We start from the raw sequence: 25816 nt of genomic DNA on the forward strand, positions 1-25816 counted from the left end.
CTCGAGGAAGAACAGTGGTCCTCAAAGTCCCTGCCCTGAAGCCGATGCCGGCTCACAGCGACCCTCCAGGACAGGGCAGAACTGCCCCCCTGGGTTTTCGAGGCTGAAACTCTCTGTGGGAGTAGAGAGCCCCGTCTTTGTCATGCAGAGCGGCTGGCGGTTTTGAACTGTGCAGCCCAAAGATTAACCACTAGGCCAACAGGGCTCCCTCCGTTTGACTACCTCCCCCCAGTTGCGGCTGCGGGAGGGCCACCTGAGGGCTGTGTTTTTACTGCCTGTGATGGGAGCCCCTGCTCTTTCAGACGACGTCTGCTTTGGATCTCTATGCTGGATCGACATCTTGCATCCGGTCCACAGCTGGCACACAGTCCAGCATGTTCATGACAAGGACCCTTTAAGGGCTTGCTTTTTTAATTCAGTCCTTCACCATCCCCTCCACCTCTGCCTCCCCCACCCTGGCGCCTGCCCTCTCTGGCAGATTTATCGAAGGCCGCCACGTGGGAGGGTCTTTTCTTTTCCTGGCTCGTCTCCTCTCTGAACTGACGCCGCCATTTCTCACTCCGCCCTGGGCCGGGGGCGTCCAACGCCCGCCCGTGTGCAGCACTCCTGGTGGCAGTGTGGCTGAGGAGGGTTTCCGACGGCCCACGACAACAAGCCCTTCCGGCCCTGAGCCTGAGCCAGCCTTTCCACCTCCGACGACGCCTTTCACCATGTGTCCTGCCAGCCCGTGGTGTGGGCCCGCACACACTCCTGTTCTCCCTCCGCAGGACCCTCTCCAACTGGACGTACGAATTTGACAAATGGGCTCCCTCCGTGGTGAAGATCTCTTATAAGGTGCGGGAAGCTGTGTTTGTGGGGTGGGGGCCCCCTTCCCCAACCCCTCCCAGGCCCTGCACACCCGTGGGCAGGCTCAGTGTCAGAGCTCTGTCCTGTGGGCCTCGTGCGAAACCACCGGCGTCCATCACCTGGAGGCCGACAGTGGCAGTTGGGCATCCTCACTGTCTGAGCCTCTGAAGAGAGTCAGACATCACAAGGACCGGCACCCTGCCTCACCATGGCTGGCTAGCCCGCACTTGGCTCCCACAGTGCCCAGAAGCCAGACAGTGATGGCCCAGCTAGGAGGGGTCTCCACTCGAGGACACCCCCAGTTCCTCCTCTCCCCTTCCCCTTCCTCAGGAACACCATTCTGGGAGGGTCTGGGATGTGTTAAGACATGCCTGAGTGTGCAAGCCCCCCTGAGCTCAGAGGCGTGGCAGCTGTGAGTGTGAATGTATGTGTGTCTGAAGGGATGTGTGCGTGACAGCTGTGTGAGTGTATGTGTGTCTGAAGAGGTGGGTGCGTGTGTGTATGTGTGTAAGTGTGTGTGAGTGTATGTGAGTGTTGTATGTGTGTATGAGTATATGTGTATTTATGTGAGTGTATGTGTGTATGTATGTATGTGTGAGTGCGTGCATGAGAGTATATGTATGTATGCCTGAGTGTATGTGTGTGTATGTGAGTATGTGTCCATGTGCGTGTGTGTGAGTGCATGAGTGTGTATGTGTGTGACTGTGTGTGTGTGTATGTGAGTGAGTGTGTGCGCGTGCGTGTGCAGATGGGATGTGATCCTGTCTCCTGCGCTCCAACCCCCTTTGGGCAGCGTGTGTCCTCTCTCTCCCTGTCAGGGCACTCCCGCCATGCGCCGCTCCCTCGTCCCCCAGCTGCGCAGCGGCAAGTTCAACGTGCTCCTGACGACATACGAGTACATCATCAAAGACAAGCACATCCTCGCCAAGGTACGTGGGTGGCGCACCTGCAAGGACCAGGGTGTGAAGTGCAGCTGGGCGGCTCAGGCCTGTTTGGAAAGTAGCTGCCTAGTCACTACCCCCAGAACACAGAGCTTGTCCCAGAAGGCCCTCCCTCCCCCGCCATGCCTGTAACCCTTTGTTTCTGCCCCGCCCCCTCCTGTTTCCTCAGCACCCTCCAGCCTCCCTGTCTCCTTCAGAGTCAGCTTCTTTTGCCATGAACACTCTTTCCTCGATGTTTTCCCTGCCGTATTCGTCTTGATGAGGTTGACTAGCTTTTCGGAGCACAATTCATTCCAAACTCATCCATGTCTCCTAACCCACCGGAGGGTAAAGCCAAACTCACTGCCGTCGAGTCCATGCCGACTCACAGTGACCCTATAGGACAACACAGAACTGCCCCTGTGGGTTTCCGAGGCTGTAACCATTTGTGGGAGTAGAGAGTTCTGTCTTTCTCCCTTGGAGCGGGCTGGTGGTTTCGAACTGCTGACCTTGAGGATCACAGCCCAACATGTAACCATATTGCCACCAGGGTCCCTAGAGGAGGGTAACGCAAACCCCAAATCATAAGCCCAGGAGGCAAGGGTGAAGCATAGAGGTCAGTGGTTCAAATCCACCGGCCCCTCTAAGAATCGACAGCCTTGGGAACCCTCTGGGGCCGTTTGACTCCCTCGTGCAGGGTCCAGAGGGTCAGCACTGACTGGACGGCCAAGGGTTTGGTTGGTTCTTGTGTCCCCGAGAGGGAGCCCAGGCCCTCAGTGGGTGTGCATCCATCTCTTCCCGTCTCCGCTCTCAGTTCTCTATGTAAGGAGCTGAGGGGTTGCTGAGTAAGAAGAGAGTGCGTGTGGCTGGGTCACCTTTGCGTCTGTCCTTTGACCTGTGTGCTCTGACGCCTTCCCCCGGGCTCCACTGGCGTGTAGAACAAGAAAGGAAAGACTGTGTCCGGAGCTGTGTTGACTGGCCCCTCTGGGGGTCTGTGAGCCCAGATGGGCATCTGGCCCTGGCTGCTGTTCTGTAGGCATTGGCTGGGTCCTGGGGCCCCTCCTCCTTCCTCTCACTGTAAAGAGCGGTGAGCAATGACCCTGGTGATGACTGGAGGGCCAGGGGACAGAGGGAAGGATGGTCCGACAAGGCCCTCTCACCGGCAAACACACTCTTCCATTTTGGATGTCTTAAAACGGGGTCCCCTGGCCCAGGCTCCGGAGGCACGCGTGAGCTGGGGTGAGCTGGGCTGAAGGCCCAGGGCTGCCTGTTCTAGCCCCTTTTCCTTCGGGGGACAAAGCTGGAGGCCCAGGTTTCCGAGGGAAATGGTCCAACTATTAGCAACGATTCAAGCTGACAAGAAACGGACGGAGCCGAGCGCTGGCCAGGCTCAGCCACGCTCCGCTGCAGAAGCCCGGCACGAGGCAAAGACCTCGGCGTGCTGAGGGGCTGGTTGCCATCACGCCAGCTCCAACCCCCGGAGGCCCCGGGAGCTTTTCTTTTTAAAATGGATTGGGAGTTAATACACACATCCTTTCATTCCGTAGTTCAGTCGTGTCAAGCGGAATTGTACAATTGCTACCACAATCAATTCCCAAACATTCTTTTTCTTCCTGAACTCCTGGACAGCATCTCCCTTTTACAGCACACACACACCCCTCCACCACCACCACTTTCCCCCCCAGCCCCCAAAACCCTTACGCTACTTGCTTGCCTATAGGCTCATCAGCCCTGAGTTTCAGATACCAAAAACCCGAAAAACATTTAACACAACTTCAAGAGGGTGGCCTCCGGTGACAAGACCTGTGAGATACACCTGGATACGAACCCTTTGAAGCTTCCTCGTGTCGTAGAATGAAACCCTGGCCAGTCCTGCCCCGTTTTCACCACCACGGGCCCGTTGGGGGGCTACTTTTGCAGTCATTGGGAAGGAAGACCTTCCAACCCAGGGGGCCTCCTGTCCCAGCACCGTGCCGGGCACTTTCCACTGGATCCACCGGGCTTCCCTGGAGTAGCTTTCAGAAGTAGATCACCCAACCTTTGCCTGGTGCTGGAGCACCAGTAGAGGAGGGGTTACACGTTGAGCTGGCATCTGCAAGGTTGGTAGTTTGAAACCCCTGGCCGCTCCTCGGGAGAAAGATAAGGCTTTCTGCTCCCGCACACAGACACCGCCTCGGAAAAGCCCACAGGGGCAGTTCTACCCTGTCCTGTCAGCCCCCTGAGTGGACACCGACCGGACGGCAGTGAGTTTGCTTTGCCATGTTGCTGTGGCGCTGGACGCTGGCCCGTCATTGGTGTTTCCAATACCAACTGAGGCACGCACGGTGGGCCAGTTTCCGGGGAGCTTCCAAGCCCAGACAGAGGATGGGAGCTAGACACAGAAAGGGAAATGAGCCCCTTCCGATTTGTGTAGGGACCTGCTGGTGCCCGCTTGCTTGGGAAAGCCGGTCATTGACTCCTGCTTCCAGTGGGGATCTCTGTACACTCTTCCCTTACAATCCACACAGTATGTCTGGGGAAGGGGTGAGATGTCCCATTAGCAGTCGGCCCACTGGATGGAGAGAGGTGGGATCTAGTCCTGGCCCTCCCAATGAGCAGGGAGGAGCATTCGTTCTGAGACCGAGTGTCCTCACTGCTGAAACACCTGTGGAATCACCTGGTGGCTACGGAACACCATTGCGTTCGCATTTCTATTGTCTTTCCCCTCCCCAAACTGGATTTGGTGAAAGTTTAGAGAGCCATCGGTTTCCCATGCACCGGCTTCTGTTGGTCACAATCCCCTGGATGTAGCGCTCTCTTCCCCTCTGCCCTCGGGTTCCTGGTGTCTGTGCGTCCTTCTCTGTCGCCCCTTCCTGCCTTCTGGGCTTTGGGGTCTCAGGCTGCCCTCGTGGCTTCATTGATTGACTTTCCAGGGGGGGCGGGGGGTCCCTCGATGAGCCTGTGTGTCCTCTGGTGGTAAGGTGAGCCCAGGGACGTGGGGGCAGTCCCAGGTCTAATGGGTGGCCAGGAACCACAGTCCTGAGCTTCCCATCAGTCTCTGTCCGACCAAGCCAGTCTTTCACGTGGTTCTGAATTTTGCTTGGCATTTTTCTCCCACTCCATCCAGGGCCAGTCAGAGCCGTGGGTAGCAGTAGCTGGGCACCTTCTAGTTCCTCTGGTCTCAAGGTAGAGGATTCCACCGTGGCATGATGTTCCCATCCGGTATATCTGGTTTAAAATGTTCTCGGGCCTAGAGAATGGGCACCCGCCCAAGTATCCTCTCTTGTTACCAGGCAGAGTGGAGGGAGGGTTTGTTGAGATGCTTCATTGTAAGAACGATGGTGCCCCACTGTGCGCCGTGCATGGGCTCGTTGCCACTCGCCTGTGGTGAGTGCCTGGGCTCACCGGCTCTCACTGCCATCTTGCTTACAGATCCGCTGGAAGTACATGATCGTGGACGAGGGCCACCGCATGAAGAATCACCACTGCAAGCTGACCCAGGTCCTCAACACCCACTACGTGGCTCCAAGAAGGGTCCTCCTGACCGGGACCCCGCTGCAGAACAAGCTGCCCGAGCTCTGGGCCCTCCTCAACTTCCTGCTCCCCACGATTTTCAAGAGCTGCAGCACCTTCGAGCAGTGGTTCAACGCTCCCTTCGCCATGACTGGAGAACGGGTACTGGTCTGCCTGCAGGGTTTTCTTCTTCCCGCCACAGGCCCACGGCGAAACACAATGGCCCCAACCCGGCGGCACCAGACCCTCCTCCCCCAAAACCTCAAAGCAAACAGGCTCGCTGCCCGAGAGGCGATTCCAGCGACCCGCATTACAGGGGAGAGCTGCACATGCCACAGGGTTTTCTAGGCTCCACCCTGCACGTGCTGCCCTTGAGTCGATGCCGACTCAGAGTGACCCGAAGGACAGGGTAGCGCTGCCCCCGCAGGGCTCCTCCTAGGCTCGTTAGGAGCCAGAGCTGACTCAGGGCAGTCAGTCAGTGGGGTTTGGAGCCAAGGCCATCCGTCCAGAACCACCAGCGAGCCTGTGGGAGAAAGATGTCTTTCTGCTCCTGTAAAGAGCCAGTCTCGGAGACTACCCTGTCTCAGAGACTATCCTATAGGGTTGCTACAAGTCCAAATCGACTCAGTGGCAGGGAGTTTGGGTTTCGTATACTGTTACACTGTAACTGAGGATCCCTGGCTGCTCAGCGGCTAAAGCCTTAGGCTGGGTCCTGAAGGTCTGTTGTCTGAATCCACTGGCCACTCCTATGAGGATGGCAGCCTCTGGGGCAGGCATCCTCTGTCCTGTAGGGTCCCCCGTGAGCCGGAATGGGCCGGGCAGCAATAGGTCAGCTTAACCAGAGCAGCTCACCAGGCCTTTCTGGCGACAGGTTCCCATCACCGGTCTTTAGGTTAACCAAACCCTGAACCCACTGCCATCGGGCAATGCTTACTCAGCCACCTGCTGTCGGTTTCTGAGACTGTAACTGCTTATGGGAGTAGAAAGCCCAGTCTCTAGTGGTTTCGAACTGATGACCACGCTGAATACCAGTAACCACGCGACCCAGTAACCACTACACCACCAGGGCTGAGCACAAAGAGCTCCTGCCACCTGGGAATTCTAAGGACAGGGACCGTGAAACCAAATATCCAAACCAAGCTCTCTGCCCTCGGGTTGATGCCGACTCACAGCGACCCCAGAGGACAGGGTCGAACTGCCCCCATGGGTTTCCGAGACTGTTAACTTTTTATAGGAGCACACAGCCTCATCTTTCTCCCCTGGAGCACCTGGTAGGCTTGAACTGCTGCCCTTGCAGTTAACAACGCTGTGTGCAGCCCAGAAGGCCACCCTTACGGGGCTCACAGTGCCCCTTCCCACGGGAGCCACTCGTAGGACAGGCACGTTCACCCTGGGGGGGGGGGGTAGTTGTCCTCACCCAGGAACGCAGACTATGCGAAGCCTGGGCCTTCCCATGGGGCCCTGGTGGCGCAGAGAGTAGGCGTTGAGCTGAGATCCACAAGGTCCACAGTTCGAAATCACCAGATGCTCAGAGGGAGAGAGACTGGGCTTTCTACTCCCATAAAGAAGAGCTACAGTCTCAGAAACTCACGGGACAGTTCTGCCACCATGCCCTACAGGGACGCGCCAGTCGGCGGCATCAACTGGATGGCAGCGAGTTTGGTTATTTTTTGGTTTGGGGGTTTCTGATGGGGGCCTGGTGGTGCAGTGGTTCATCTTGACAGCCCTGGAAATACCCACCCCCCAGGGGAGCGAGTTCTCTGTTCTAGTCTCTGAGTCAGCTTCGCCTTGACAGCAGTGCAGTTTGCAAAGAGGGGAGGAGGGAGTTAGCTCTGCTCCACTCCCCCCCATGTTTTTGCCATTGTGCCCGCTCCAGGTCTCCAGGGATGTTCCAGACAGGTGAGGGCCACAGGGAAGGTGACCTCGGAGGTGTTTGTTGAATTAATTCAGACCGACCAGCTCGGCCTCCTCCCCGCAGAGCGAGAGTGAGCATCCTTGGTACCCGTGTGCCTGGCCTTTAAGGTCCTCCCACAGAGTGCCTGTGTCTGAAGCAGGGCTTGTTGCCCCAGGTGTGTGGCACACGCTCCTTTTTGGATGTGGTGTGCGCTCCAGTCTTGTTTGTACAAACCCTCAACCAAATCCACTGCCCTGAGTCTATTCCGACTCAGCGTGACCCTATCAGAGGAAGCAGAACTGTCCTGAGAGTTCCCCGGCCCGTAGCTCTTTACCAGGAGAATCCCTGGTGACTTAGTGCATTACGAGCTGGGCTGCTAACTGCAGGGTCAGCAGTTCGAATCCACCAGCCACTCCATAAGAGATAGAGGAGGCTCCCCACTCCAGTAAATATTTCCAGACTCAGAAACCGGCAGGGACAATTCTGCTCTGTTGTAAGTACACGGCCCTGTGTCCGCTGTCTGTTGCGTGGCTTGCTTATCAAAAGTTGTACTGCCCAACTCTGCCCCCTAAGGTCTACTAGGGTCCACTGCCATTAGGTCGATGCCTGCTCACAGCAACCCTCTGGGACAGAGTACAGCTGCCCCTGGAGAGTTCCAAGACTGTGACTCTTTACAGGAGCAGAAAGCCTCACCTTCCTCCCGCAGCTCGGCTCCTGGTCTCGAGCTGCCCACCTTGTGGTTCCAACGAGAGACCACTTAAGGGATCCTTAAGAATTACTAGAGTCCAGTGATGGACAACGTGAGGGACTCGACTCTTAGGAACACAGCCACGCAGGCCCCGCCTCCCCGGCAGAGGAAAGGGATGGATGGAGGGCGGGGCACCTGGGCCCCCCAGAACTGACTGGACTCCTGGGCTTGCTCTTTGTCAGTTCAAGCCCTGGCCCCTATGAAAGACAGCCTGCATCACGGGGCGCCCGAATGCCTCTACTTTAAGTCCACCAACGGCAGTGTCCGTCACCACCAATCAACTCCAGCTCGCTGCAACCCCACCCATGGGGGTCAGGCAGAACCAGGTTCCGTGGGGTTTTCAGTGGCTGATGTTTTATTTTTTAGGTTTTTTCCTAAGACAGCAGTTGCCAGGCCTTTCTCCCTCATCACCTCCAGGTGGGCTTGACCTCTAGCCTCTTGGTTGGCGGCGGAGTGCCCTAGCCTCTTATAGCACTGTGTTAGTCTGGGTAGACTAGAGAAACAAATCCATGGACAAACGTGTATAAGAAAGATTTATATACAAGAGCAATTGAACATCGAGAGAACATCCCAGCCCAGTCCAGATCAAGTCCCTAAGTCCGATATTAGCCCATACGTCCGACACCAATCCATAAAGTCCTCCTCAAACCCACGAAACACATGCAATGACGCCGAATGTAGATCACAGGCCAGTGGGTGGGAAGTCTTTAGATCCAGTGGCATTGTAAGCATCTCAGTGCTGCCGGGGTCTCTCTGTGGCTTCTCCGGCTTCAGAAGTCTGGTTGCACCAGGGTGGGTCCATGTGTCTTATCAGCTGCTCTGTCTCCCAGGGAGTGACAGAGAGAGAAGTGTCGCCCACCTCCAAGGAGGAAGTACTGGATTTCCCAGAATTCTCAGGAGAAGGCCATGCCCACACAGAGGCCGCATTGGCTATGATCTGATTGACAAGCTGGACTCCACCCCTACACTCTTAATCCTCAAATTGACCAATGATTCTATAGCTACCACAAGTGCTGTCTGCTAACTCACGGCCTGCCTGACACCCTCTGGGCTGTGGCTACGATTGACCCGAACTAGTGCAGTAGTTACAGGTTGGGCTGCTCACCTCAAGGTCAGCAGTTCAAAGCCACCAGCTGCTCAGCAGTGGAAAGATGAGGCTTTCTGCTGCCATCAAGAGCTAGGGTCACGGAACCCCAGGGACAATTCTGCCCTGTCCTACAGGGTGGATGTGAGTCGTCTTCTGCCCGATGACAGGGAGTCGGGAGTCATTATGAGTGTCTCCTGGGACTCGGTCCTGAGACCAGGGCATCTGGGGTGGGGGCAGTGCCGTTTCCTCCTCAGCTGTCTAGGGAGGGGCCAGGGCATCCGGAGGTGAGGGCCCCGAGGAGAAGCTCAAACCCTCCGCGCTGTCTTGTAGGTGGACTTGAACGAGGAGGAGACGATTCTAATCATCAGGCGTCTGCACAAGGTGCTAAGACCCTTTTTACTGAGGAGGCTGAAGAAGGAAGTGGAGTCCCAGCTTCCAGAAAAGGTACATTGCCCCTTCGGGCTGGGGGGCGGGGGGCGACTGTTGAGTTGTGTTGTGTATCCACTGACTGGGCAGAATACCTGTACTTACCTTTGTAAGGAGCCCTGGTGGTGTAGTGGGTTGCAAGGTGGACTGTTAACCACAAGGTCAGAGGTTCGAAGCCACCAGCTAATCCTCAGGAGAAAGATGAGGCTTTCTGCTAACGGTAAGGTCATCGGTTCAAGCCCACCAGCTGCTCCTTGGGAGAACAATGAGGCTGCCTGCTTCTGTTACAACTCATGGTCTACTTATCATTGCTGATAGCATAGTGAGTTACTTACCACAAGGTCGGCAGTTCTAAACCACCAGCCACTCCTCGAGAGAATGAAGAGGCTTTCTGTCCCCATAGAGAGTTACAGTCTCGGAAACCCACGGGGGCAGTTCTACCCTGTCCTATAGGGTCGTTGTGAGTTGGTGCCATGGGGGTCATCGGCCCCATTACAGAGGAATTCGCGCCTTTGATCAAATATGTACCCCTGTCTCCATGGGAACTTTCCCGGGCCCTTTGAAGGGTGGTCAGACCAAGCAGCACCTGTTGCTGCTGGGCTCATGGTGACCCCAGGCGGGTCAGAGTAGAACTGCACTTCCTAGGGGAGTTTTTATTTGGTTGGGGGGGAGGGGCGGGTATTTATATTTTCATCTGTGGCTGGCATGGACTTCTCCGTTTTCTCTTTTCAAGACACGTTTCATATTGTGCCTTTGGTGAGCGTTTCCAGAGCAAAGTGGTCTTTCCATCACTGGTTCCTGCACCGAGGGCCCTGCATCACAGGTTGCCACCCCCACAGTGTGCCGGCCGTCTCCCAGCTTCCTCCTGGGCTCCCCAACTCAGTGCAGGGTGCTGCCCCGCCCTGTCTTCTCATCTGTGGTTCAGGGCACACTCGCCCTATTGTTGGGGTGGTGGGTCTGAGGAGCCCTTCTGGTCCTTTCAAGAGTCCCATGGGGCTTAGCCGCGAGGTAGCCTCTGGACGGGTCGCCAGTGGCAAAGGTGCAAGCCAGAAGGTTTTCCCAAACGTTCCTCCCGCTCTTTCGGACCAAGCAGGTCTAGCCCGGCTCTTTTCTGTCTCTTGCCTGGAAGTTTGTTCTGTGTTTCCTTCCGCCTTGTTTTGTTCTGCTTCGTGCTTGGTTCTGGCTTGGTTCCGTTTTTGTTCACCCGGCCCAACCAGGACCTTCCGGCGTGTCTCCGGTCAGAGCAGTCAGTCCTATCCAGCTCTTGTGGTCTCCGGAGGCTGTGGCTCATGTGGGCCCTCAGTTCTTGGGACAACTTGCTGGCTTGAGGCTTTGGTTCGGTTCGGTTCAGTGTTCCGAAGGAGCGTTCTGCTCGTCCTTTCTCCAAGACAGATGGGGGGACTCCACGTTCTTCCGGATCAACACCATGACTGCCGTGCACCCACTCGTCCTCCGTCCTCCTTCTTCGATGGCCCGCTTTCACAGGCGCAGGAGGCGGTGGACAATCCCACGGCCGAGTCACCGCACCAAGTCCCCAGTCCGACATCCTCTGCCCTTCAACACTTGAAAGGGGTCTCATGCAGCAAGTGAAGAAGCCCTGGTCTCTAGCAGGTCACCAGTAGGCCAGCTAGCCACAAGGCTAGCCATTAGAAGCCACCATGGGAAAGAGCTGAGGCGTCCCATCCCCCTCTGCGAAGACAGACAGCCTTGGAAACCCGCAGGGGAAGTCCCTCCCTACAGGATCAGGAATGAACCCGATGGCAGTGGATTTGCAGGTTCGCTCAGTCCAATACACACTCGCTTTCTGGACAGCTGCTTCCCTGCGTGTGCATTGTGGGTCCGAGCAAAAACTCGCCAAACAAGCCAAGAGGGTTTGGGGCTTCCGTCAGAAGGGGCGGCCAAGGCCTTGACCTATCTGGGCAGGGCAGCCAGGCACACACATTGGCAGAGACTCCCCTGGCCTACGGACGAACGCATCAGGGCTTCCACTCCCACGGGCTCTGCTCTTAAAAATAGGAAGCCCAGCTTTCCTGGTCTTTAACTGACATCTCCCACCACGGCCGTCTTTCCATTTCTCTCCCCGGGATGGCTTGATTCCGGGCATGCAGTATTTCTTATACTGGAAGGTTGATGTCAGGGGAACTTGCCCCGCGAAGACCAGGAGGAAAGGCCTGGCAACCTGCGTCTGATATTGACTGACGCTCCCTGTCACCTAGGCCATTCCGACTCACAGCAGCCCTGCAGGACGGCAGAACTGCCCCTCTGTGGCGGTGGGTCCCCAAGCCTGCGACGCTTTCTTGGAGCTCAAAGCCACGCCTCACCCCGAGGAGCAGCTGGCGGTTTCACGCTGCTGACCTTGAGGTTAGCAGCCCACCCCTGAGGGCTTCATCTGCAGCCTCACCCCTTGCCTTCTTCAAACTGCTGTCCATTTCCCCCCTGCTGCTTGCTTTGGGGGTGTTGCCCACCCCCCACTTTTCCTACAGCATCAGCGATGGCACCGTTCGCCCACCCAAGCTTCATCATAAAGGTGATGCTCATTCTCTCGCCGCGATTTCGACAGAATTCAGGTTTCTCTGACGGGGCCTGTTTGCCAACTCATGGCTGCTCCTTCTCAGCAGCTCAAACCCGTCCTGCCCAGACGTGTGGTTGTAACAAGACTGTGCCCGTTTGTTTGGGTGCGACAACAAAAAAAAGTTTTTGAGCTCCATGCAGGTTTGTCTGTTTGGTTTTTTCCCCATCATGCCCACGTCCATGGACTTTCTGAAGAGCCTCGTATTCAATCTATATCACCTTGTCCGTTGGGTCCCTGTGTTTCTTGAAACCTGGACTTGCTCTTAGCAGCTTCTCTTGCCCATGATGAGATTCCCGAAGCATTCATGCTCGGGCAAAATCAGCCATGCTTTGAAAATACCACCCAACGAGATGATCTGACGCAGGGAACCTGTCTGAAGTCCCCTCTTGATCGAGCACGGGAGATTGTGTTCCGGTCCCTCCCTGGCCAAGAACGGGTACTGGACCCTAAAACACCTTGCTAGGGGGTCCCCTGCCAAAGACAGGCCCTTTCTCCCCCTGCTCCGCGGCCTCGGGACCAGGGACAGGAGTAAGTTAGTCGTGGCCGCAGGTGGCCTGGCAGGTGGCCTCCAACTCAGAGCTCCATGCAGATGAGTAGTCAGCTTCTCCTGGCCTGTGACCCCACCCCCCACCCCCTCGCCCTCACCATCACCCTCGGCGCTGAAAAGAGCCTGGTAGGTTTTTTCATCGGCTGATTACGCATCCGCCTGCTGATGGGCTTTGCTCCCCTCTCTGGACTCGGAGGCACCGTCTACCGTGGGTGACGGCCTGTTGGGAGTCCCAGGTCGTTTTGATAAAGAAGAGCAGCCACAGCCGCTGCCCGTGGCCCGGTGCCCGTGGGAGAGTGGCAGGAGTGGCATAGCCCGTGGCCGGTGAGGACCTCTCACTGTCACACACACATCTCCGCAGCACTCCAATGGGCGCTGCTGGAGGCCCGTTCTCCTGGGATGGTCGGGCAGTCATCCCGGTGCTGGGTCCCTTTCTGCCCCCAGCCTGTCGGCTTGAGCAGGTCACCTTCCTACACGGAGGCCAGGGCTGGGCACGCCAAGAGCTGTTGGGGGCTGGTATTGCCCTCGAGTTCTTTCCGACTCACTGACCCTGCTGGGCAGGGTGGAACTCCCTGTGGGTTTCCGAGAGGCCAAGGGCATCCTGCTCATGGACGGACCTGAGAACGATAACCCATTCTTTATGGGAGCAGAAAGCCTCCTCTTTCTCTGGTGGAGCCACTGCTGACTTTGAACTGTTGACCTTGTGGATAAGCCGCCCAATGCATAACCGCTACACCACTCGGGTACTGAAGCAAGAAAAATCACCAAGAAACTCACAGGCTCTTAGCCGGCCACCACTGCTTCTGCCCCTCTGGCAGAAGGGGGCTCGGTGGGAAGCAGAAGGAGCCCCCAGGAGGCCCTGAGCTGGCCTCCTTCCCACTGAGTGAAGGCCGCGCTCTCCCAAACACAAACAAGTCAGGACATTTCGGGAAACTCGGCCCAAGTCCCAGTCACACACACCCACTACAGGTCCCGGGGTCGGCGTGACCATACCTCTACCAGGTAGGTAAAGAACTGCCCTCAAGTGGCCTCTGAGGCACAGCCACCTCATGGACCAGGAGCTGGAAGGTCGCTCAGCCATGGTCAACAGGTTGCTGAGCCACCTGTGCGGCCAGTGTGGCCCCTTTCAACCAGGGCCTTCCTGGCCCTCGCTGGCCGGGCAAATACCAAAGGCCATTCCTCCTCCAGGCACGGGTCCCCTCCAGAAGGCCAGTGGGACCAGGGTTCCTCGTGTCCTGTCGGTTTCCGTCAGCAAGTTCTCCAGGAGTCCATGGCCAGGCCTTCCTTCCTGGTCTTAGTCTGGAAGGACTCCTAAAGCCTGTCCTCCATGCGTGACCCTCCCGGCACGTGAAATACTGGCCGAGTCTTTCTCCCATGGAGCAGCTGGTGGCTCCCCTGCCAACCTGGCAGTGACCAGCTCAATGAGTAACCACTCTGCCACCCAGGTGGCACACCTTTAATCCTGGGGTTCAAAGTGCCCCCAGCCTGTGGACCCAGGAAGGGGCCCAGGCTCCAGGAACACCCTTGCTTTCTTCCAGCCGAGAGCCTGAAGCCAGAGGAGGGGGCGTAGGTCCTCCCCCCTGCCCTCACCTGTGCTCTGGCCTCTCCCTGACAGGTGGAGTACGTGATCAAGTGCGACATGTCAGCCCTGCAGAAGATCCTGTACCGTCACATGCAGGCCAAGGGCATCCTGCTCACGGACGGGTCTGAGAAAGATAAGAAGGTAGGGAAGGGGTGGGAGGAAGGGCCAGGTGCTGCACCTCAAGGCCACCCAACTGACCATCCCCTGGTCCAGGTGCTCCTGCTGCTGCCTTGGAAATCCACAAAACACCGGCGAGCTGGGGCCTCTTCTCCACACACTGGCCAGGGGCCCGGGGAGACCCAAAATGCCACTTCTCGTCCACAAAAATAGTTTTCTACCTGGACAGTGCCGGGTGGCACCAACAACGTCGCCAGACCCCCTCTCACTCCCTGGGTGTCTGCTCCAATGTCCAGAGTCTCCCCCGAGCCCCAGGAAGGGATAGCTATGGCCCTACGTAGTCCATTACACACCGTCCCATCAGGCCTTGGTTATAGAGGGACGCAGTCATCCCTGGAGCCTGCTGCTGAGAACAGGAGCTTGGGGACACCGGTGGGAGTGTCTGCCAGAAGGGCCAGGCCCCTACCGGCCCTGTGCACCCCAGCATGAGTAAGCCCTCAGTCTCCCCTGCTTCTCGCCCTCAGGGGAAAGGGGGCGCCAAGACCCTCATGAACACCATCATGCAGCTGAGGAAGATCTGCAACCACCCGTACATGTTCCAACACATCGAGGTGAGTCTGTGCCCCCAGCGCCCCCCACTCTGCCAGGCAGGCGACGCCCACACACACCACCCTGCAGGACAGGGCCAGGCTGCCCCGCCTGGGTCTGAAGCAGCACCCCTTTTTTTTTTTGGTGGGGGGTGTGTGCAGAGGGAGCGTTTCTTTGCATGATTGGAGCATGAGGACACACCTGGGAAGGCGGGTCCATCTGCATGAGAAAGTCAGCCTGGGAGAGCCATCAGGCCTGCAGACAGCAAGGCCCACCCCCACAGGCCTGTGCTCTGCCTTCTCCTTCAAGGACCCCTCTCCAGTGGGCATGTAGACCACCAAGCAGGCGCCGGCGCTCTTGGGGACAAGGGATGTCCATGTCTCACTAGCTCAAAGCCCAGAAAGCCGAAGGTTCAGAGCAAGGCCACCGTGGCCCCGTCCCATCCTGTGTCATCAGAGTTCCCACTGGAGCTTGCAGAGTGGCACGGCGTGGGGACGTCGTGGAGAGTGATGGATGGCCTGGTGACAGCAGGGCCCCCCGACACTGAAGACAGACACAGGCACATGAGCAGCTTCCTTAGAAATAAGCACTGCCCTGCAGGCCATTCTGACCCACGGTGACCCTACAGGACAGGGCAGACCTGCCCCTGTGGCCTCCCGAGGCTGTAACTCTCTACAGCAGCAGTTCTCCACCTGTAGGTCGCGACCCCTTTGGGGTCGAACGACCCTTTCACAGGGGTCACCTGATTCATAACAGTAGCAAAATGACAGAGATGAAGTAGCAACGAAAATAATCTTATGATTGGGGGTCACCGCAGCATGAGGAACTGTATGAGAGGGTCGCGGCATTAGGAAGGTGGAGATCTACTGCTCTACAGGCATAGATAGCCTCATCTTTCTCCCGAGGAGCGGCGGGTGGTTTCAAACTGCCGACCTTTGGGATTGCAGCCCCACTTGTAACCATGACACCCCAAGGACTCCCAATGGTCACAGCGTGTTTAAAAAAAAAGGTTGGAGTAGTGCTCTGTGAGAAGCTTCCTCACCACTGCCAGACCCTACGTCATTCTGTTGTGCGAGGTCCAAGAGGGTACGACGCCAAAGGGCATTGCTACAAAATCACAGAAACGCTGATTGAATAAAAACATCAAGACGGGGAGCCCTTGTTGCTGGGCATAGCCTCCATCTGGGTCCTTGCACTTCTGAAGGGGTGCTCGCATCTCCCCCCCACCTGGAGGCATCTGCCCTCCTCCTGTGACACCCCTGCAGTGGCAGCAGCCTCCCGGGACTCAGCCCGGGCCCCTTTAAATGCGCCCCCAGTGTGGTGAGCCAAAGGAAGCCCTAGAAGGCAGAAGCGGGGCCAAAGAGGCGGATGGGATCAGGTTTCCCAGCAACCTCTTCATAGGCCAGGCCTCATACCCTGTAAGGATGAGCAGGTGCATGGTCATGGGAGAGAAGGAATAAAAAAATCCTGGTGCCTCCTGGCTAGCCTTTCTCCCCCCCCTTGAGTCTTCAGCTTTCGGCTGGGCCTTGGGGCCCACGGCTGCCTGTGGATGTTTTAATGCACCAACCGGACCAGTGTCCGAGGCCCAGGGTCTAGCGACTTCATGCAGCTCACGGTCCGTTTCTCACGAGGCGGAGTCTGAAGGCAAAGCTGTCGGTGGGTGCCGCTGAGTTGGCTCAGAGCCAAGTGACTGTGCCCAACAGGGGGCAACACCGGCCAGCCCTGCGCCATCCGCACAATCGTCCCTGTGCCTGAGCGTGCTGGTGCAGTCACAGCGCGGTCCGTCAGGCTGAGGGCCTTCCTCCTCGCTGCCCTTCTGCGCCATTTCTCCTGACCACGAGGAGTGCCCCGGGAAGCTCCCAGAGGCTTCATGGCACCAGGCTTTACCTGACTCACATCACCCGTGTGGACTCCACTCTGAGAAATCGGCTCCTCCCCGGCACCGTTCCTTGGACCTGAGGGGCCCAGCCCCCGGCAGTATCGCCAACACTGTTCTGCTTCCCTCTGCGGGCCATCAGAATCTGACTGTGCTCTGAGGCTCTGCACAAGCTTTGCCGAGCTTCTTCCTCCAGAGTGGGGAGCGGAGTCCTTCTTCACTGTCTCTTCTTAGTCCGGAGGCTCCGCTGACACCGGTTCACTTTGGGGGACCCTGCTGGCATTTGAAATACCAGTGACATCGCTTCCGGCATCACGGGAACATGCAAGCCACCACAGGAGGACACACAGACGGACAAGAGCTAGTTAGGGGTTCATTCTATAACCGAGTATTTTGTTTATGTATTTCTCATTTTGTTCTGACCATCATAGGGTAAACCCACTTTAATTCATAGCTAGATGAATAAGTGGGATGAGAATCCTCATTATGGAGCGCATCTGTTTCTCACTGTTCCTCCCCTCCTCTCTCTCTACAGGAATCCTTTGCCGAGCACCTGGGCTATTCAAACGGAGTCATCAATGGGTAGGTCTTTATGTTTGTTTTTCTCCAAAACATAGGGCCTAGGTGGCTCCAATGGTTACCTACTTGGCTGTTAACCAGAAAGTCAGTAGTTCAAACTCCCCCAGGTGCCTTGGAATAGAGGCCTGTTCCTGAAAAGGCCCAGAGAATGAGTTTTTCAGGCCAACGTTCTCCACCTGAGCTGCTCAGCTCTGTGGTCAGCATGCTGAAGTCCATCCCATTGAGCCTCTAGTGACAAAAGCAGGAAGTGAGTCCTCTTTGTTCTCATGCAAGACAGCGCACCTGATGTCCCCTCTCATCTAGTGGTTCGTTGTCCTTCCGTCCAGCCCTGGTCACCATCTGCGCTGACCCCTTTGTGGAGTTGTGCTTGCCTTTAGGAGCAGGCTAAGAATCTTACGGCTGTTGCTGTTGCTGTAGTGGTCAGGGCCAATCAAGTCCATTCCGGGGCACAGCGACCCTATGGGACATGGTATAACTGTCCGTGGATCTTTCCAAAATGGTAGCTCTTCACAAGAGCAGAAAGCCTCGTCTTTCTCCCTCAGAGTGGCTGGTGGTTTCGAACTGCTGACCTTGCAGTTAGCAGCCCAAGGCATATGCCCCTAGGGCTCCACTCAGCACCATCTGGAGGGCCCTAAATCGAGAAAGGGATTTACCAAGGATGTAAAGAAGTGTGTGAGTGTGTGTGTGAGTGAGAGTGTGAGTGTGCGTGCGCGCGTGTGTATGTAAGTGTGCGTGTGTGTATGAGTGTGTGTGTGCGTGTGTGTGTGTGTGTGTGTGTGTTTGGGGTCCTGACAGGGTCTCTGTCCTTCTCTCCTGTCCATGGCCCAGTCTTGCCTGGGCAGTGCGTTCTTTCTTAGTCTCGGATGAGCGGGTCCTCTGTTCACAGTAATACCCGCCCTCCCTTCCCTCGGTTCGGCCCACGGTCGTCCATTCAGTGTGGGCTCCGGGCAAGGCGCCGGGTGGGCAGCGAGGCGACCCTGGATCCTCGCAGCGACCCTGACACCTGGTCTTGCCTCGGTGCCCGCAGGGCGGAGCTGTACCGGGCCTCGGGGAAGTTCGAGCTGCTGGACCGCATTCTGCCCAAGCTGAGGGCAACCAGCCACCGGGTGCTGCTCTTCTGCCAGATGACGTCCCTCATGACCATCATGGAGGACTACTTCGCTTTCCGGAACTTTCTCTACCTGCGCCTCGACGGTGAGCGTGTGGTTGAAGGGGAGGGGGAGGGCTCCTTGGCCCAGGCTTGGGCCGGGATTGGTGAAGAGTTAGTAGCAGGGTTGGTGGGCACGACTGGTGCACTGAATCACACAGTGACCCCAGGGGACAGAGAGAACTGCCCACAGGGTTCCCCCGGCTCTGGTCTCTGGGGGAGCAGACAGTCAGGTCCTTCCTGTGCCACTGCTGGTGGCTGTGCACTGCCAGGCTCTAGCTGGGCCACTGAGAGCCCTAACCAGTGAGCCACTGGGGCTCCCAGTCACAGGGCGGGCACGTACGCTTCCTCCCCTGACAACCTCTGGCTCAAAGTAACAGTAATCCTCCGTGACCGTGGTCTGCCCAGCGGTTTAATGTAGGAGCCCAGATGCCAAGCAGGTTCAACGCGGAGCTGCTAGCCACAAGGCCGGGGGTCTGACCCCACCAGCCGCTCCACGGGAGAAAGCAGAGGCTGTCTGCTCCTGTAAAGATGGCATTGCCGACAAACGCACTGCTGGCGAGTCGGTTCTGATTCCTAGGGGCTCCAGGACCGGGTAGAACTGCCCCTGCGAGGTTACGAGACTGTAACCCCTTAGTGGAGTAGAAAGCCGCATCTTTCACCTACGGTGTGTCTGGTAGTTTTGAACTGCTGACCTTGAAGTCAGCAGCCCAACCTGTCCCAGCTCCTCTGCCACAGCTCCTCGGAGAGCCTCAGGAACCCCCGGGAGCGGTTTTCTTCTGCTCCATCGGGTTGCTGTGAGTCAGAATCAACTCGAAAGGCAGCAAGCAGATTTGGTGTGTTGCGTCTTTCATTTTGCTGATCTAACATGCACCACACACTGTCCCGGCTTGTCTGCGCTAAAACTAAGCAAACAAAACAGGCTCACTGCCATCGAGTCAATTCCGACCGTCGCACCTCCAAAGGACAGCATAGAGCTTCCCCTTTGGGTTTCCAGCCCTGGAACTCTTCGGCGAGAGTAGAAAAAGCCTCATCTTTCTCCCAAGGAGCAGCTGGTGGTTTCAAACGGGTGGCCTCGAAAACTAAACTTAAACAAGAATCGAAACGCCCTGCCATCTCTGAGGGTAACTCTGTAGGGATGGTTTGCCCAAGCCAAGCCTCCGGCTTTCCTTTTACAGTGTGTGTGGCAGGGACAGGCGGTGCCCCCGCCTCCAGTCACAGTGTGATCGTTCACTTCAGGTTGCGTTTAATCACCACGGACGCTTCCGTGGCCCTAAGTAGGACGCGTTTCCACACGTTCCATTCTTCAGAGATGAGACTGTCAAGGTTTGCAAACGATGCCAAATGCTGGCTGTTTTTTAAGGGGAAGGAGTTAAACTGCTTTGCATTAGTGTGCAGCCAGTAATCTTTTGGAGGAGAAGGTGATGGTTTCTTCCTGAGTTGTCATCTTTTTTCTTTTCTTGTTTAATTTGGAGGCCAGCCAGTACATTTCAGAGAGGAGTGATGCCGGCCAAACCCACTGCCACCAAGCCCATTCTGATTCCGAACAAACCCTCTGTGCGGCTTCCGAGTCTATAAATCTTCCCAAGAGCCGACTGCCCCATCTTCCTCCCAACGAGTGGCTGGTGGGCTTGAACTCCCACCTTGAGGTTAGCAGCCCCGTGTGCAGCCCACAGCACACCAGCGGATAGGGAGGGGGACGTGAGAAGGGCCGGACTTACTCCCTGAATGTGTTCAGTCGCTGGGTAAGAAGCGCGGCTCCGAGACTCCAGTGTGGCCCCGCGCGCGGGGGTCTCCCCCATCCAGATGATGCGTTTGTGTCCATGTTCCGTTCAAGATCTCACAGAGGGTCTCTGTAAATAGTCAGGACGCCTGACAGGGGAGTGGCTATGTGTTGGGCCACTAACTGCGAGGTCCACAGTCTGAAGCCGCCAGCTGCTGTGCGGGAGAAAGGTGAGGCTTTCCACTCTGACACAGAGTGACCGTCTTGGAAACCCACAGGGGCAGTTCTGCCCTGTCCCGTGAGTCGGCATCGACTCGGCGGCCCTGAGTGATACCTGGGCAACAGGGCCCACAACCACCTGTGGATTTGTGGCTCTCGTTTTGCTGTGATGCTGGACGCAGGGCCACCAGTATTTCAAATACAGGATTCAGGGGGGGTGTCCATGCTGGGAGGAAAGGCCTATAAAGAGATGGTGGGGGAGATGTCTTCAAATGACTCTCCTCTCTGGGTGTTGGAGGATGTGGGTGCCAAAAACCTCACCCTTATCAGAGGCTCCCAACAAGAGGGGCTGCAACCGTGGCCTCAAATGTAAGGACAGCTGTGAGGATGGTCCAGGTCCAGGCAGCATTTCCTTTTGTTGCACTAGGGGGCGCTGTGGGTCGGAACCAACTCCGTGGTACTTGCCCGCAATCACTTCCATGTCTCTGGAACTCCGTCCGACCAGATGATTGGGTGGGACCTTGCAACTCAGGCTTGGAACACTCACAGGGGATCAGTCAGTTTCAGGTGCCCCTGTCCTGGCTAGAAGTATGAGCCCTCTCTGCAGGAGGAGGGGGATGTCCCAGGGCCGCCTGGAGAGGAGCCGCCAGGGCAGCCAGTTCAAGATGTCTGAAGTGGTGGAGGCCGAGGCCGGAGGGACCAGAAGCCGAGGCAAGGAGACCCGGAGACAGAGCAGAGAAGCCAGGTTGAGCCAGCACAGAGGGGCTACACTCCCGAGTCTGGGAGAAGCAAGGCAGAGCGGCTGGTGGACACACAGGGAGGCAGAAGTCAAAGACCTGTGGCCCAGCAGCTGAGGACGGGGGGAGACCAGGCGGAGGAGGGCGCTGCTGTGAACCGATGACTTAGTGCCCTCAGTGCTTTCCGATCCTGGCTTGTAGCCTGCTAACCTCCCCAATCAGCCCCCATAACTGCGGGTGTTGTCTGCAAGCTCACTGTTGCAATTGTCAAACCCGGCTGGAAAGTGGAGTGCCTGGGAGGGACGTGGGCCAGAATCTGGAGCATGGAGAGTGGAGGCCTGTCGGACCCTGCCCTGGATCCCAGTCCTCCCTACCAAAGCTGGGGCGCGCGGGGGGTGGGGGGGGCAGTCAGATGTGGTCAAGCTGACCAGCAGCCTGGCATGGTTCCCTTCTGACATCCGTGACACCCATGCCACTCGGCGGCAGCAGCTTTGATAACTGATGAGAAAAAGCCCACCTCGGATTGGCTGGGCAGCGGCTCCAGACGCAGTGGTTCTGTGGGACAGTCAGAGGCCGGGCCTCGCTCAAAGGGTTTGTCTTATTTTCAGCGTGACGCCTTGCGTCTTTGTTGCCACTAATTAAGTATGATCCGATAGGCCTTCCTTCCGAGTTATCTATAATTAGATATAATTACCTATAATTCCCTGTGATAGATATAATAGGTATTTATAGTCTATAGTCACAGTAAAACCATGGGGGGGGGGGGATTTTTTCCCCCCTGCCTGTCACAAGCTTCACTAAATCCAAAATAGCCATTATTTTCTGAGAATTTCTGGGATGTTAGAACGATCTCGAGGTCCCTTTCATGCCAGGCTCGGTGGGGCTGGTAAACAGTCATTAAGTGGTCCTGTTGCCACCCAGGCTGGCCCAGAGTCCCCTCCAGGGATCCCTGGGTGGGCTCACGCTCTGGCCAACCTCCCCAAGGCGATGTCTTCTTTCATAGACTTGCTGATCTTAAACCCTGCCCCCCACCCCCACTGCCCCCTGGGGAAGAACTGAGCCCCTGTGAGGGGTCATCTGCATCCTGGTGCTGAATTTTCAGGTACCTCCCAGTTCCCCGAAGCAAGACCTAGCCTCTCTTCTTGCTCCCCAGCCTGCAGAGAATCCTTCCCTCGCCGACATTTGGACCTTCTCTCTGCTCACGGGAGAGACGATGGCCCAGGAAGCAAGCCTCGCGCCTTCCCGCCGACCCCACTCAGTGCCGCCACACCTGTGTGCCTGAGGGCACAGGCCTTTCTTCCGTGGTGCGCTGGGCAGACTTGAACCGCCAGCCTCTCAGTCGGCAGCCACAACGGGCGCGCAGGGTTGGCATTGCCAGCCTGAGGGGTGGTGGGGACCACCTTCCCTGGCTGCACGGCCTCCCCTGGGCGCCTCAGACAAGCGCTGCCCACTGCTCAGAGGGGCTCCAGGATGGACCTCCCTCAGCGATCAGAGGATCTCGGCTCAGAACCTCCCTGGCTCTGCAGCTGGCAAGACTCCTGGGAGCCGACCTCTTCAGCCTCTTCCAGCCCGAGGGGCTCTCTGCCATGGACTGCCCCCTCAACAAAGAGGGGCCCGAGTGGCGTAGAGGTTATGCATTGGGCTGTGATCCACAAGGTCAGCAGTTCAAAACCGCCAGCCGCTCCCCAAGAGAGAAACGGGGCTTTGTGCTCCCGTAAAAAGCTACAGTCTCAGAACCCCACAGGGGTCTTTCTGGCCTGTCCAGAGGTGTAGCCATGAGTCTGCATCGACTCATAGTGGTCAGTTTGGCTTGGTTGGGAGCAGTAGTAAGACCTGACGTTGATGGGATGCTAGAACCCAGTGGGGTTCATGACGAAGCACTTCCTGTGCATTTAGTCTCATTTCCCCATTATCCCCGGCCCCACCTTGGCCCTGGGCTGCCCGACAAAGAACACCATAGGTGGGAGGCTTCGAGCACAGGCATTTCTTGTCTTGCCGTTTTAGAGGTTAGACAGTTTAGTTCAAATCCAGGTGGTGGCTCCAGGGGACGGACCTTCCTGTGAGTCGCGGTGGATACTTCCTGGTGTCCGTCTTGCTCCTGGGGTGTGTATGTAAGTGTGCATCTGTGTGTCTTCTGCTCCCATGACAAGCCGCCCCTCACACGTGACCAGGTGTCAGAACGACCTGTGAGAACCCAACCACGTTCACATGGCAAAGAAGCACCCACTCTCCTGATGGGGTCGTGCCTGTAGATCCTGGGTCAGGACGTTCAGCAGACCTAGGGGAACGTAGCAGGTGCCCAGTCAACAGATGAGAAAGCAGAGCTCTAGTGAGAGGAGTTGACTTGCCCAGGACACTCCCCAGAAGTGGGCACGGCAAGACGTCGTGGGCGACATACGTGGGACCTGTCAGGAGAGACCAGTCCCTGGAGAAGGACATCGTGGGTGGCCCAGTGGAGGGTCGGTGAGAAAAAGGAGGGTGCTTGATGAGATGGATGGACACAGAGGCTGCAGCGATGGGCTTAAGCACAGGAACAACTGAGAGGCTGGTGCAGAAGTGGGCAGTGTCTCCTTCCCTTGTGCGTATGTCGCTATGAGTTGAGCCATCTGGACGGTGCCTGACGACAGCAGTGCTTACCTTGCCAAAGGCTCCTGGCTGGGTGAGCAGTGAGCCGGGCTCTGAGCAAGGCAGCCAGTTTAGCAATCTGAAATCTGCCCCATCGCCCCAAGGGCAGACTGCTCTACAGTGGCAGCAGCGGAAGGGTGGTGTTGAACCTTGTCCTGTGGGATGTTTTTCATCACTGAAAATGATGGAAATCACCAGGCACCAGAGACAACAGAGTACGGCGTGCTGGCAGCAGAGTAGGTTTGGGGTCGGGCAGCTAGTCCCGAGGTCTGTGATTTCAACCCACCGTGCGTTCTTCAGGAGGAACATGCAGCTGCTCCCTTAAAGACTGAGGGGCTCAGGACCCTCGGGAACCATTGTGCACGGTCCCACAGGGTCACCGTGGGGTGGAATCACCTTGACAGCGGGGGTTGGCTGTTGGATTGAGTACCTGCAGGGTCCTGGTGCTGGGGGGAGGGGGTGGGCAGAACAAGTCAAACTCCCAGCTTCAGGTGGGGTGGGGAGGCGTGTGGAGGGGGCAGAGAAACAGATGTGTCAGCACAGAGGTGGGCGTGGGCATTTCCTGAGCGGCCCTCACTTCTCACTCCCCAGCCATTCCCAGGGAAAGCACAGATTAGCCGTCTCCGGATGGCGGCAGCGGCATCTGCTCCTGCAGCTGGAATCTTTGCAAGGAGAAAACTGGCTGAGCGTTCATCAAGCGATTTCCATCCCCCACCCCGCCCCAAATCAGCACTTGACACATTGGCTTCAGCAAAGAATGGCTGGCGCCGTGTGAACACCGTGGGGGCGGGCGGAGGAAAAGGGAAGGGTGTGCGCGTGGATAGGCGACCATGGGCCTTGTGGAGGGCAGCGAGCGAGCTGTACTTCCGTGCAAGAAATCTCGCCGCCTTGCTGTTAGGGAGCCTGGGCTTCTGTGCCTGGCCAGAGAAGCTCAGTGGACAGTCATCCCCCACCCACCCCCGCCTGTCGTCATTGAGGTTCATGTGCTAATGGGCTTGGGGGCAGTGCCCTGTGTGTCCAGGGCAGTGAGTGTTTGAAAGAATGCTCTAGCATGTGTGAGCATGGGTCATAGACAAGGTCTCTCCTTCCATCCCTGCTTCAGTCTGTCTGTCTCTCTCATTGCACAATGTTCCACGCTTCTCTCCAAAGCGCCGGCCCCAGGGTGCTGTCAAGAAGCCTCTGAAATGCTTTGGCCAGGAGCACGGCGCTTTGGCACAGCTCGGCGCCATTCGCAGGCAGGCAGGAGCAACCTGCCAACCATCCCCGCCTTCTCCCCGCAGGCACCACCAAGTCCGAGGACCGCGCGGCGCTGCTGAAGAAATTCAACGAGCCGGGCTCACAGTACTTCATCTTCCTGCTGAGCACCCGGGCCGGGGGCCTGGGCCTCAACCTCCAGGCGGCCGACACGGTGGTCATCTTTGACAGCGACTGGAACCCCCACCAGGTCCGCACACCTCCCTCCTGCAGCGCCTCCCCTTTCTGCGAGGCAGAGGGCATTTCCAAACTGGGGGGTTGGGGGGCGTCTCCTCCCAGGGGTGGGATGTCATCATTGTTTTGGGGGGTGCAGCAGGTGGATTCTAACTCAGGACAATCCCGAGTGACAGCAGGACTGCCCCACAGGGGCTCTTCTTTGCTGTCATCGATGAGCAAGCAGGAGTTTGGACCTTTCTCTGGTGGTTAGAACCAACCACCAACTGGTCAGTGAGCAGGCCAGCAGGTGGCCCCATGAAGACCAGCCAGTGGGCATGGCTGCTCTCTGCCCCCCACTCTCCTGGACATGTAGATGATGGCATGCCCCACATGCATAAACTGTGGGTAGAAAGGCCCCCAGTATGCCTCGTTTTTTGCCCCATCTCCTGGGGTGACCATTCCACAGAGTCCACGTGGGGGCGGGGGGAGCAGGACACACCCCAGCAGCAACAGTGAACTTCAGTCAGAGCTCGCCGGGGGGCCCTCCATGTACGGAGTGTCTCACCCCACGGTCCCATCCACCCTGTGACTCGTGGTCCTGGGGCCCGTGGCCTCTGCACTGTCCGGGAGAAAGAGGAGGCCGTCTGCTCCCACAAAGATTCCCAGCAGGGGTGGGGAATG

At 57.4% G+C, this 25816-nt stretch overlaps 1 protein-coding gene across 2 annotated transcripts in view; it reads left to right on the plus strand.

Annotated features, from left to right (window-relative positions):
* SMARCA2 (SWI/SNF related, matrix associated, actin dependent regulator of chromatin, subfamily a, member 2) overlaps nt 1-25816 on the plus strand; it is a 147792-nt gene that overhangs the window by 62658 nt on the left and 59318 nt on the right. The window contains exons 15-23 of one of the 2 annotated variants that reach the window (XM_004714451.2): nt 749-834; nt 1665-1775; nt 5178-5420; nt 9318-9431; nt 14148-14255; nt 14756-14842; nt 17231-17277; nt 18302-18468; nt 25006-25169. In XM_004714451.2, the coding sequence (XP_004714508.1) occupies nt 749-834; nt 1665-1775; nt 5178-5420; nt 9318-9431; nt 14148-14255; nt 14756-14842; nt 17231-17277; nt 18302-18468; nt 25006-25169 (1127 nt within the window). Of the gene's footprint in view, nt 1-748; nt 835-1664; nt 1776-5177; nt 5421-9317; nt 9432-14147; nt 14256-14755; nt 14843-17230; nt 17278-18301; nt 18469-25005; nt 25170-25816 lie in introns of those variants that run through there. The other variant, XM_045289275.1, reaches the window with a different exon arrangement.

Source organism: Echinops telfairi, unplaced genomic scaffold (assembly GCF_000313985.2).
Source record: "Echinops telfairi isolate 266 unplaced genomic scaffold, ASM31398v2 ScPeMD7_25;HRSCAF=90, whole genome shotgun sequence".
Lineage (NCBI taxonomy): Eukaryota > Metazoa > Chordata > Mammalia > Afrosoricida > Tenrecidae > Echinops > Echinops telfairi.